The sequence below is a fragment of the Eurosta solidaginis genome, chromosome 1 (assembly GCF_040869045.1).
Source record: "Eurosta solidaginis isolate ZX-2024a chromosome 1, ASM4086904v1, whole genome shotgun sequence".
NCBI classification, from domain to species: domain Eukaryota; kingdom Metazoa; phylum Arthropoda; class Insecta; order Diptera; family Tephritidae; genus Eurosta; species Eurosta solidaginis.
The window spans coordinates 278,565,516-278,579,551 of NC_090319.1; the positions used below are offsets into that span (position 1 = coordinate 278,565,516).

Sequence of the window (14,036 nt, forward strand, 5' to 3'; positions counted from 1 at the left end):
TCACTGGAGGTCTCCCCTTTCCTCTGCTTCCAAATTGCGGTATCGACTGAAATACTTTCCTGGCCGAGGCGTCTTCGCTCATTCCAGCCAATGAAGTTTGTGGGGTTTTGTTCACTGCACTATCTTCATATCTGCGTAAATCTAATACAGCTCATCATTATACCTCCTGCGAAACTCGCTCGCCATCGCGGACAGGTCCATAAACCTTCCGGAAAACTTTCTCTCGAATACTCCAAAAGTCATCTCTTTTTTTCTCGACATCGTCCATGATTCCAAGCCATACATTAGGACAGATATGATGAGGAACCTTATTTTTCCATTGTCTACTCAGTTCATAGTAGCATTTGTGTGTCATTTAGTAGAGCTTTATTATATACAAGCAACCTATTTTCGCACTGTCAAAGGCTGCTTTGAAGTCGGCAAAAAGATGGTGAGTGTCTATCTTATCGTGAATCTTCTCAAGGATTTGGGACATCGTGAAGATCTGCTTGATAGTAGATTTACCAGTTCCAAAGCCGCCCTTAGATCCAGTGAGTTCGTTGACTTTTGGCTCCAGTCTATCGCACAGAACGCGAAATCGAATCAAATACACGATATTAAGCATGCTAATTTCGCAGTGATTGGTGCAGCTTGCGTGGTCGCCCTTCCTGTGGATTGGGGACAGCACACCTAAACTTCAATCTACATGCATGCGCTCATACTTTGCAAAGGAGTTGATGCATGCTCTTTACCAACCTTTCACTTCCGTGTTTGAACAGCCCGGCGGGTAGTCTGTTATTACCTGGCGCTTTGCGACTTTTTAGCCGGGATATTTCCATTTCGTCATAGTCGGATGCAAGAATGTGTTTTCCATCATCGGCGATGAGGTTCGCCTTATCCCTCCTTAACGTAAGAACACTGTGTACGTCAGTTCTTAGGTTGTCATTATCATTCATGCAGGAATGTGCCCCGGTCTTGAAACCTTCCGTCATCCGGCGAATTTTTTTGGAAGATTTTTCCTACCAGCCAGCATCTAAAGCTCTTCGCACACACGCCATTTTTCCTCAGGTGTTTTCTTCCTAAATAGCCGTCCCTCGTCCATCTTAGCCTTACCGTAATGTACCAATATGTCGCGCGCCACCGCGCCCGTACGCAGCGTGGCCCTAAGGGCAGGGTACTTCTCTTCCAAGACAGTGTCATAATCCCCATCTTTGCCAATTGTTTTTCCTGGCTCACCATAGGTTTCAAGGTGCCAGCAGCGGTGGTACGTAATGAGAGAGAAATATGCCCTAACTGCTCGGCCTCATTGTCAGTTTGAAGATTTCTCTATAGAGCGTCTCTTGCTGGGACAAAAATTAATATGTAACAATTTTTGTCCCAGTAAGAAACGGCAAAGGGATGCAGCACAGGGAAAGCTCAGATTATACTACTATCTAGAACGTTCATAGGGCCATCTAACCTTGGAACCCTGCAGAACACGCCTTAACTATTTTCAATCGGTACCAAAATTAATATATTAAATTACCAGCTATAGTATTGTCGTTTTTGCATATTGAAAATCAAAAAATTGTATTTGAATTTTTTGAGTCTCCGTAGGACAATCGAATTTTAACGACCCCTTTGCGATACCTTAACTATCTACAATCGGGACCAAAATTTACATGTAATATTGTGGCGAATATTATCAGTTCTATACATAACTACGCTACTACTAAATAAAAGCACAACAACAATAAAGGAAGCAGCCACACTTGTGTACATGAACACATCAAAGTAAGCCATTTACACATACACATATGTAGTCCTCAGCTAAGAGCAGAAGTTGTTACTCCCAGATAAACATGCATATAGCTAAATAACCAAGTATGCGATACAACTGTTCCATGTTCTTGAAAAGTCTAGACCTTAGGAGAAATATGCGAACGAGGCAACAGAGAGTATAAAAGCAACGTAAGCTTAGGAATAACTAATCAGTTTTATTTAAACACGCTATTAGTTAGAAGTGAAAATGTGAAGTCCTACGCCCGAAGTAGACTAAATAAAGACCATTCTGCAATACTGAATATTGGAGTTATTTATTCGACAGTTCAGCGATTCGAACGTTAGTAGAAGGTGATTCTTTACAATATTTTTGACCTTGAACCACCCTAATATACAGCTGCGAACACGAAAAGAGCGCAGACATTTTTTCTAAATTTCATCAAATAAATTTATCTTTTTTTGTTATAAATAATTGAAATAAGAACTATACAAACAAATCTCAAAACTGCTTTCGAAAAAATTTTGAAATTTAAAACATTTAAAAAAAAATTGTTCACTTTGTGTTCGCGGCTGTTATATCTTCAAAACATTTCGTCACATTTTGTAACCTTTCATATATTGTGCACTTAAGAATTTCTGTGATTTGATCGCATTTCTTCTTATATTTCCCAAACTGTATGGGATATTAAAAATGTATGTAAAAATTACCTTCTCTGAACTCGTAAAAATAATAGTACTTACGCTTCTTCAAGAAGAAAATTTCGTATTTGCAATGAAGTCAAGAACAAGTGTCCCATTTTAACTTCAAGTGATTGTCTGTATGGTTTGTGGGTAAAATAAATCTAATTTGTGCGTGTGCGCGTACCCCCGTTTGTTTGTGAGAGAAATTCAATTTTATTCTTAGTATTTATACCACGGTTGCCACTTCATTAACTTTGGATCAAAAATTGTCCATTAATTCACGATTGTTAGATTGTTCCTTATCCTCTGGTTTGTGACTTTTTATGGAACTACTTATTTATATGCAAATAGTAGTTTAAGCAAAAAATAAAAATTGTATTTTGTTCGTTTGTTTATTTATGTAGGTCCTTGTAGCACTAACAGAATGCCATGCGATTTTCGTACAGAACAAGCTCTGCCGAATATGCTAAGTAGTTGCGTAAATTAAACGAAATTAAAATCGTACCGTATAACATTTCAGGAAAATTGTGAAAGTATTCCGAGGTTTGTTGAGAGTGTTTGTCCTTTTCTTTATACATAGTTTTGTATCCCAAAAAAAAATTGTGTGTGGCAACCATGATTTTCATATGCCGGTTTGAGCTGTTCATTGCCGTCTATTACTTATGTAGTTATTTATGTATAGGTATGAGGTGAAAGTGCTTCAGGATGTTTTTTATGCAGAAGCGAACAATGCTCCCCGAAACAATGAAATAACCTTATAAAGTCCATAAAAGACACACTTTTATCTATGAATGTGGCTTGAAGTTGGTGAGTGAGTGTGGTTCATTGGGCAGTATTCAAGAATTTTGATGTATACAGACTTGTCATTAAAGTTCGTCAATTAAACTCCTTTTTTTCAAAATTTTGAAAACGAACTTTTTCTAATTTTGTAACTGAAACTTTGACAACCCGTCCCAAAAATATTTTCAAAAAAAAATCGAAAAAAATATTCAAAGTTATTATTTGAAGTTCTCCACTTTTTTTTTTTGAATATGCAGCCCAATCAATTCTAGCCTAACAAAGTAAAAATTATAGGTCTCTCAAAATAAGCATTGATTTTTCCAATTTTCTTCGAAAAGTATTTCAGACTTCCTGCCATAAAAAGAAAAAAAATTGTCCACGCTTTGCATTAAGAAAAATCTAGATTTCAGAAAGAAATTGCCAAATTTAATTCGAATTTTGAGAGACTTATAACTTGTACTTTGTCAGACTAAAATAGATTGGGCAGCAAAACTGCATATTTAAAAAAATTGCAGAGAAGTTCAAATGAAAAAATTAAAATTTTCTCGCATTTTTGAAGCTTTTCCGCTTCGTATTTGTGGTCCGATTTTGGCTCATATTTAGAACACACAATACACACATTAATAGAAAGCGACGTATGAAAAAAAATCGCTACCAGGTGGCGCAAGGATCGAGATAGTAAAAAAAATCGTATTTGGGGTCCGATTTGGCTCATATTTGCAACAAATATTACATACAGTGCGGTAGATGTGACATCAAAATCAAAATACTTTGGAGTTCGAGGAGGGACAATCATACGTGGCGCTGAGTCGAGTAAAGTCTTTGGAAGGATTATGTGTTGAGGACGTAGATTGTAACAAATTGGCAGGAAAGATTCCTTGTAATAATGAGTCAATAAATGAACTAAATAAGAATCAGAAATAAAATTAAATAAAGACTAAAAGCTTGAATGTAAAATAATTAAAAAAAAATGTTTAAGTTAAACGATTTTATTGAAAAAAATACTTACATTAAGTAATAATAATACTGAAAGCTAGTTAGGTCCTAGGAAATAGTCATCACATTCCTCATCAATCTAGGGTGTTGGTCAGACAATGAAATAAAAGCGTTGGGCGCGTGAAATTTCTAAACATGTGAGGCGTAGCTTAACATGATTAAAGCCGGAGTCATTGGTGCCGTATGTCGTATCGCTGTATCCGTACCCCTAACGTAATCAGCTATTTATCGTTACGGCGGTAAATCAAAACCCAATTGGTTGGCTACGATACGGTTACGCCCTTAGCGGCACCAATAATCGATTGCATTGATTCTCATAAGATTGGTCGAATCAGCTGTTAAAAGGTTACCGATACGGTTACCGATAAAGCACCAATGTCTCCAGCTTAAGGTTCAGTTGACATTACTTATGACTATCAATAGAAAATTGACGCGTCCAACGCTTTTGTTTAATTGTCTGATCAACACCCTAGATTGAAGAGTTGCGTGATGACTAGTACCTAGGTTAGGTTAGGTTGAACTGGCCGGTCCATGAGGTCCTCACATAGACTGATTGAATCCGTAGTGTTACCAGAAGTTTGTTTTAACGACCAAACTGAAAAACCTTATCGCTTCCTAGAAGCTTCCTAGGACTTAAGCCACTTGCTGCTTCTATATCTGACAGCTGTATCACTCTTAATAGCTGGAGTCTTAGCCTGGTAAGTGCAGGGCACGAGCAGAGAACGTGCTCGATCGTTTCCTCCTGCAACCCGCACTGCCTACATATGCTATCACTAACCAAGCCTAATTTAAAGGCATGTGACGCCAGAAGGCAGTGTCCAGCCAGAATACCCGTCACGAGTCTACAGTCCCCTCTTTTTAATGATAGAAGCAACTTTGTTAGCCGAAGGTTGTAAGACCCCTACATAATCTTCGACATTTTACAGACCCGTGCTTGAACACACGCCTTTCCCGTTTGGTCGATCATGTGCACCTCCCGCCTTCACTTAATCTCGCCCAGTCTAATTGGGACGTCTACTGAGCAAGCTTCAAGGGATGCGCCCTTTTTAGCTAGTTTATCCGCTTTTTCATTCCCATCTATTCCTATATGCACTGGGACCCAATATAGATATATGCTTCTCCCTGTCCCGTTTCTCTCCAGAGACTGCTTAAACTCTAACACACATTTAGATGCTGTGCTATGCGAGATTATTGCCTTAATTGCTGCTTGACTGTCAACATAAAAGTTAACACGGTTGCAGCTTAAGCTATTCTCTTCCAGGGTTTCTACTGGTTTGCTTACGGCTAATATTTCCGCTTGAAAAATGCTACAGTAATCCGGCAGCCTGTAGGATCTGCTTATTTCCGGATCAGTACAGTATACCGCAGACCCTACTCCTTGCACTACTTTGGAACCATCGGTGTACACATGTATCGCCCTGTCCGCCATTTGCGCACCCTTGCGCCAACCGTCCACCTCTATTGTGGCCTTAAGATCTCCCTCGAAGCGCAGATAGGGAATCAGGTAGTCTGTTCGTCTTGTGATTGATGACGCTATACTACTATGATCATATGGTCGGCACTCAAGCTGCCCCGAAGCACCGAGCCTGGTTTCGGTCGTTAGTGCTTTGTTCTTTGCTACCAGTTCTACAGGTGGAATGTGCAGAATGGCATACAGTGCAGCAGTCGGGGTTGTTTTCAGGGCTCCCGCAATGCTAAGCATCGATAGTCTGCATACCCCCTCTAATTTTTTGAGGTATGTTGTTTTTTGTGTGGCTTTCCACCAAACAAGAACTCCATAGTATAGAATAGGGCTTACAATCGCTGTAAAAACCTTATGAGAAAGAGAGGGCGATAAGCCCCACGTACACCCTAGCATTATTTTACATGCATAAAGTGCCGTTGAGGCTTTCTTCACTCTCGCCCCCACGTTGAGCTTCCATGGCAGCTTTCTGTCTAGGATGATTGCTAGATATTTTGGCAAGGCTTCTCCTGTAAGGTCACCCCTCCTAACTTAGGCCTGGTCTAATTTGGGACCTTGTACCTCTTTGTAAACAAGACCATATCCGTCTTATCCGCATTGACTTTCAATCCGACATAAGATGCCCAGGTATGAATATCCCTAAGCGCCCGACCCATTAAAGAACTAATCGTTGGAAGGCACTTTCCACTTATGACAATTGCAACGTCATCTGCGTAAGCCGTAAGCTTTACAGGTCATGAGGGGCTAGTACCTAGGACCTAACTAATTATTTTCTAGCTTTTAGTATATTTTTACTTAATGTAAGTATTGTTTTCAATAAAACCGTTTAACTTAAGATGTGTTTTTAATTATTTTATTATTAATATAAACAAAGTTCTGCCAATTTTTTTAATTGCAATAATAAAATTTAAAAAAATGTTATTCAATTAAAATAAACGCAAAATTGAAAGTAAAATTAAACAAAATAAAAAAATTATATAAAATAAAGTGAAATAAAATAAAACAAAATAAAATAAAAATAAAATAAAGGAAAATAAATAAAAATAATATAAAATAAAATAAAATAAAAAAATTTAATAAAATAAAATGAAATAAAATAAAATGAAATGAAACAGAATAAACTTAAATCAAATTAAGTTTAATTAAATTAAGCAAAGTAAAATAAAACAAAATTGAATTAAAAAAATTTAAATAAAATAAAATGAAAAAGAAAAAAATAAAATAAAAAATTAATTTCAATAAAATATAATATGGAGTAAAAAAACAAATGAAAAAAGAATAAAATAAAGCATAAGAAAATAAAATAAAGTATAATATAATAAAATAAAATTAAATTAAATTAAGCTAAACTAAATTAAATTAAATTAATTTGTTCCATTTAACAAAATAAAGTTACATTTTATTAAATTAAAAAATGAAGTAAAATATATAAAGTTAAATAAAATATAATAAAATAAATAAAGAAAAGTGAAAGAAATTTAAAACTAAATAAATGAAATTAAATAAAGCAAAATAAGATAAATTCAAATTTAAAAAAATGAAATAAAATAAAATAAATTTAAAAAGAAATTGCTTTAATTAAAAAAAAAATTCAATAAATGCTGAGTATTTCTTCAACTTTCGCTTATTTCTTTATACTATCGCTTATTATACTTCTTCAACCAAATAAAAATTTCATTTAACATTCTTCACCAAAAACAGTTTTTTCTTCACTTTTTTCGAGACATATTTTTTCTTAATTTCTTTGGCCATCATTTGTAGGTATGTATACTAATGGGGAGCTCACTACACCGCCATGCTCTTCCTTATGCCGTTACTATAGCCGGCTGCTTCCTGATTACAACACTGTAGCCAAGCTAGACATACATAACTACGCATTTATTTACATATGTACATTAACAAACAAATTTTTTGCAGATTTGTATGAAAACCAAAAAAAAAAATATGAATAGTTGTTACACATTCACCAGTTTCTGCTTCAATTTACCATTTTCAATTATATTTGCTTTGATTTGTTAAAATTTCATCGTTTTCGTGCTCATACGGAAAGAAATGGCACTTTTTTCATTGCACGCCATAAAAAACTTCGCACAGTCAGCAAGAAAAAAGTCAATCGATAACCGTCAATTTTGTTTGTCCTTTCGCAATTTAGCTTTGCACAATATGGGAATTTTCGCTTTCACTTGTGCCTTTCATCTGAACTAAAATTTTTTTGAGTTGCTTGAATTATCCTTTTCTGTTTTTAATTTTTTTTTATGCAACTTAATTTTAACTAAAGCAAACAGTATGCGCTTTGCGGTTTTTCTTAATTATGAAAGTATATTCTTATGAAAAAAATTTTCATTTTCATCATCACCTTTTGTTGTTTGTGTATGTATTGCGAAACTGATTTGCCACTCATGGTGTACCAGCAATCTTCAATTTAACTTTTTCGTACATTTGAATTTACATTTGAGTGATTTCATATTCAGAAAGAGCATATCACTTTTTGTTGTTGGTCCAAATGATTGTAAGTATTAAGTATTATATGATTCGTATCGATGTGAATCGAAGTGCCCCCCGAAGTAATTGCCGTTTTGTAATTGTTGGCACTAATAATGCCAATGTCCTTTCTACTTCATCAACTGTGCGCGCGTCAATAGAGCTCGGCCCCCAACTCACTAACAACACGACACTGGGTAAACGCTCCCCCAAAAATTATGCTTCGAAGGCGCTAATCATATTTTACTCATTTAAATATTTATAAAGAGGTATTTGTTTTCCTGTTGTATATTAATAATATTTTTACTCAATTTTTGCACAAAATAAATACTCAATTTAAAAATTTTGTTACTTTGCCGGTTTCCTCTTTTTGCACGTCCACAGCGCTATGACGCTCCACCGAAGAATGTCAGGAAGAATTATTCGTCCTCTATTAGGCATGCAAACGCAATTTAACTACGAGAGAACAATAAGCTTTTTCTTGCTCTATGCAACAACAATACACCGGTTGCCCGCTACATACTCGCTTGATTTCGTATCCTTGCTTTGTGTGCCGTCGTTTCCCTCCCACAGAACAAACATAAATAAAAAATGTTGCAGCGTTGCAAAAAAGCCATACGCAATGTCAAAGTTGGTGTACATTGAGGAAATGTTGAGTGAGTATCTACTCACAATGCCTTTCCAAGTGCGCTATGCCTTTCTCAACTTTTTTTCCGCATATATACATGCGTATTTGTTTGTTCAAATGCCGGCCGGTTGCCGGGGGTGTTGGGTGGTTAGTGGGTGGTTTTTGATGCCGTTTGGCATTCCAAGAGTCTCTTCTTACTGTGCTTGAGAATGGAACAACGTAGAAACGAAACAATGCAATGTACGTATTGTAGCGAAGTATAATTTGTATTTCCAATAAGCTTGAGAGTATTTTGTTGAAGGCAAAAGAAAAGTTTGATATGAAAATTATGTGTTTGAAAGATGGCATGATGGAATAATTTATGACTCAGCTCATTGCAAACGTGTTTCGAAAAACTTTTCGAAGTATGGAATTCAGAACCGAAGGTAAACTTGAAACATAAACCTAGTCCTGATATCTAAGCCGAAGCGAGTTCGAACCATGAAACAATACCGAAACGAATCCCGGATTAAAAACTGAAACATTAATCAAATTCCACACACTACCCGAAATCTAAATCGAATCAGTAACCGAATACAGATACGGAACATACTGCTATGCCGGATTTTGGAACATAGTAAAAATTAAATGTCGAACTGAGACCCAAACCAAAATTTTAACCAAAGCCGAAACAAGGACCGAGTCTGGAGTGTAACTAAAACTGAAGCAGCAAAGTCGAAACACGAAACGAAGCCGGTACCGATAACTGAATAAAACCTTTATTGGACCAAAATATAGCCGACGTCAGAACGAACCTAAAACCAGAATCAAAACTGTCCCTTAACCAAAATTTTAAGTGAAACCAAAGTCCAAATACGAACCGAAGCTGAAACTGTAAATGGAAAAAGAGTCAAAACCTAAGCCGTCGCGGAACTATAACCTTGACCTCAACTAAAATTCAGTGCAATCCAAAACCATTACCATAGCCGAAACCGAAACCGGAATCTAACCCGAAATTGAAACCGAAACGAAACTAAACCAAAATCGGAACAAATACGAAAAGTGTATTCAGAAACTGAACCAAACCAACACCGAAACTATGGTAAACCGAAATGGGGACCGAAACAGAGATGCTGTTGTAGTGTTAACAGTGCTCAGCTTCATTCAATCACTCAATAATTCACTATCATAAGACCTGCCACGGAGTCCAAAGTAACTTACAGTTGTAACACAGTGAGAGGATGTATAACGAAAGCCAACCGAAAACATAGCCCAGAACCCCAGACTGAATCGGAACCGGAATCGAAATGGAACCGGTGCCGAAGCTGGGCCTAGGCCGAACCCGGTACTATATGTACACATATTAAAGAGGCTAGGCCTGGCGACCCCAATTTCCTCATGGATCTAGGGGGTGGGAGGGCGGTGTGGCCCAGAATGTTTCATGTGGTCATACAACATACATTTGTCCCCGAGATGGTCTGGCTAGTACCTTAATGGTGATTTTTACCGGAACGTACCTGATCTGCATCCGGAAAAGGACCATCAACACCGATAACACTCCCCGAAACTTTAGTGGAGTGTCTTTATCGCTACAATAATAGTTACAAGGCAGATGAATTTTTACTGCGAAGCTTTTCATGGCAGAAATACACTCGGAGTGTTTTTCAAACCACTGCCGAGTGATGATCCCGCTTAGAAACTAGAAGCTATTAGAAACTCTTTTCTAATTAAAAATACTTTTTTCAAAATGTTTGATGTTGCTTTGCCCAGAATTTGACCCAGGACCTTCGGTGTGGTAGACGGAGCACCCACAGCGGCCGCAATATTACTGAAACAATTCTTGGTACAATTGTTCTATACCACAGAGACCTTTAACAAAAACCCTGGGAAATGGACTAGAAGAAAGTAAGGATTTTTTCCGTTTTCCGTAAATAATCGAAATTATCAGATTCCCTGAAGAAGACGCGAAAGCGTCGAAACGCGTATGAGGAAAAAGCTAACTTTTACTTTGCTTTCTCAATTCTCTGCCGAAAAGCTTCACCAAAGCAAAAACTAAGTTAAAATCTTTGTCCTAAAAATAAAACAATAGACAAAATTGTCCATTATATTGACGTTTTTTGATTAGTTTTTCAAATTATTTTGACTTTATTATGACGTCGAGTGGAAATCTTGAATCGAAAAGTTTGATCGAGAAAAACTTTAGAACATAATGACCAAAAGTATTGTCTCAAAAAGACAATTATTTTTATGTTTCATAGAACCTAGTTACAAGTTTGTTCATAGTAATTGCTTATGTCGTAGTATTGTAATTTACGATACACTCTAATGTGTGAATGGCTTGTATTGGTACGTCGTGACGTATGAGTAACATTTTAAGCTTCGGAAAAAAATAACGACACACCCTACTGCACATATCAATATGTACCTACAATATGCCTCAATAACACCTGTATATGAATGTATATATGTATGTATATATCTGCCGTAACCGTTAGTTACCTGAAAATTAATAGTTGCCGTCACCGCTTGCATTGAATCGGCATAATTTTGCAATATATTTTCAATCTGCAATGATGTTTGTCGCCAATCAAAGAGTTGTTCCACTTTAAGCACGCACTGCTCGCAGATATTCTTTGGTAGGTAGTCGTCCTTGGATATCTAAAAATGTACGAATATAAACGCGTATGAAAAGTTGTGCAAAAAAAAACAGAAATGTTGAAATTTAATCCAAGCATGCATTCGCTGTTAATTTTAGTGAATACTTGATATCTAATATTTTAAACAGTTAACTACTAACTTAGTACTGATTGCTAGATCTAAACATCAATAAACATTATTCAACTAAAATTTCCCGCAATTTCAGAGTTGATAACCTTAGTGAAGCACATGGGCTTAGCATAATGTAAACTTTGTATTATGTTAAACATTTCTTTGCACGCAGGTTACGATGCGCCCAAAAAATCGTTGACTTTTCACTCCACAGGCTTTTTTAACTAACGTGCCTCGCTGGTTACTTATTTTTCAGCAGGTACTAATTATATATGTATGTATATGTATATCGGGGCATTTCTAACTACCTAAAGATATCGGCACAATGAAATTTTTCACATAGATGCGTTTAACACAAGCTTATGCATTCCAGTAATATCGCCACAATCAACCAAGATGTTCCGTTTATAAATATTGTAACGAATTTAGTGCAATTCCGCTTATTTGCAACCTTCTGCTAACGTTCGAATCACTAAACTGTTGAATAAATAACTCCAATATTCAATAATGCAAAATGGTCTTTATTAGACTACTTTCACAATAACACTTCTACTTCTCAACGGATAGCACGCTTAAATCAAACTGATTACCATGCCTCAGCTGGCGCAGCTTTTATACTCTTCGGTTTCCTCGTTTGCATATTTCTAGGCGTTTCTAGAATTTACTATTTGTTTACCAGCTATAACTACAGATGCACTATTATAGATTGTCGCATAGCCATATGCGCGTGTATATGTGAGTGATACTTCCACCGATGATTTCCTACTTTTGTGAGTATCTCAGATATATGCATGTGTTTGTGCGTTTCTTCCCGCTGCTTGTGTGGACATATGTGTAGACATAATGATTAATTTGTTTACGTACATACAAGTGTGGCAGCTTGCTTTATTGTTGTTGTGGCTTTATTTACTTAGTTTCAGATTAGTGATGTGAGTATCACTTAGTGTCACTAGAGATAACTAAAACTACACACAACCTTGCGCAGGAAGGAATAAAGTCGCCTTACTTTTAACGAAGTTGAGGAAAAGAAGAAATGCCAAAACAGATGCAAGTATTCACGATTATGATAGGTTTGGTTAGGTTAGGTGGTAGCTGCCCTGATAAGGATAGCTCACTTGGACAACACGAAGGTCCGTTGTGATACCACATACACCAAAAAGACCGGTGACTTAGATCTAGCTACTTAGAGAATCGTTGAGTAGCAACGAATGATACCGATCTCAACTTTGGATAAATTCTCGGGAGATCCAAGTGAGTCGCGACCGAAATACTTTCGCCTAGTTCTGGCAAAAGCTGGGCAATCAAGCATAAAGTGATTTGGTGATTCCACCTCATCATCCTCCATACAGCTGCCACAGGATGGAGTTTCCAGTATATTGAGACGTACAGCAAGGATACCCATGGGACAGTGCCTTGTCAAAACCCCAATGATAATTGATAGGTGAGCCTTAGTGAACCCAATTATTTCAGCAGACCACCTGCCATCCACTTACGGCCAGAAAGATCTTGCTACCCTGCAAGACGTGTTTTCCGCCCAACGTTTGCTGAGCTGACTCGAGGCCCAGCTATGGAGGAGCAATCCAGAGGTGGTCAGCGGGATCCCGAAATCCCTACAGCCATCTTCATCCGGTTCAGTTGTACCGATGCGGGCTAAGAGATCCGCTTGACAGTTACCGGGGATATCACTATGGCCCGGGACCCAGATAATCTTAATTGTAAAATAATTCAATGCAATCGCAAGCGAGGTCAGGCACTCCCAGACCACCCTCGATCGCACTGTAGTTGAGCTCAAGGCCTTGATAGCCGTTTGGCTATCAGAGTAGATGTTAAATTCCCTAACCGTAGTAGCACTGGATAGCGCCGCATCCTTAATCGCAGCAACTTCCGCTTGGAATACACTGCAGTGATCAGCCAACTTAAACTTGCGGCTTAAATTTAGCTCTTGACAAAAGACATCCCCACCAACCTTTCCATCCAGCTTCGACCTATCCGTGAACAAGTTAACCGGTCCCATTCCCCAGATAATTCCACTTTCCCACTCCTCTCTCTCTGGAATGACTGGGGTGAAGGTTGTATAGGGAGCAGTTATCGGCATACAATAGTCCGTTCTGTCCGAAGATTATGATAACACGGCTAGAAAGTAATCTGAGAAATTATTTAAATAGCCTCGTCCCCATCTTGTTATGGGCTATGATATATAGCTCTGTCTAGGTCCCCCAGCACAGAAAAGGATTTTTTGCTAGCACTTAGTAAGAAGCTTTCGTCTTGGCATGCCACAACATAACTTTCAGTTCAGCTATGAATGATTGGAATGTGTGGGTGGAGCGAAAGACCACGTCAATCTTTGCAATTTCTATTATCAAAATTCTCGTTATTTGGTTCATTATAAGGTCCATCCCTCACTAGTGCTTGAAGCGTAGACGGGGCATTACCCTACAGGAATCCGTGCAATGGGGCTCAGTATTCTGGAAAAATCTATGTTTGTTGCATGGTGGATTACGAGGTGGGACATCCAATCAT

The 14,036-nt window shown here is 37.5% G+C and overlaps 1 protein-coding gene across 1 annotated transcript in view; it reads right to left on the reverse strand.

Moving 5' to 3' along the window:
• Nucleotides 1-14,036, reverse strand: part of LOC137237368 (uncharacterized) — a 40,401-nt gene that overhangs the window by 13,280 nt on the left and 13,085 nt on the right. Inside the window, 1 exon segment of the mRNA XM_067760913.1 lies at nucleotides 11,247-11,405. Within this exon segment, the coding sequence (XP_067617014.1) occupies nucleotides 11,247-11,405 (159 nt within the window).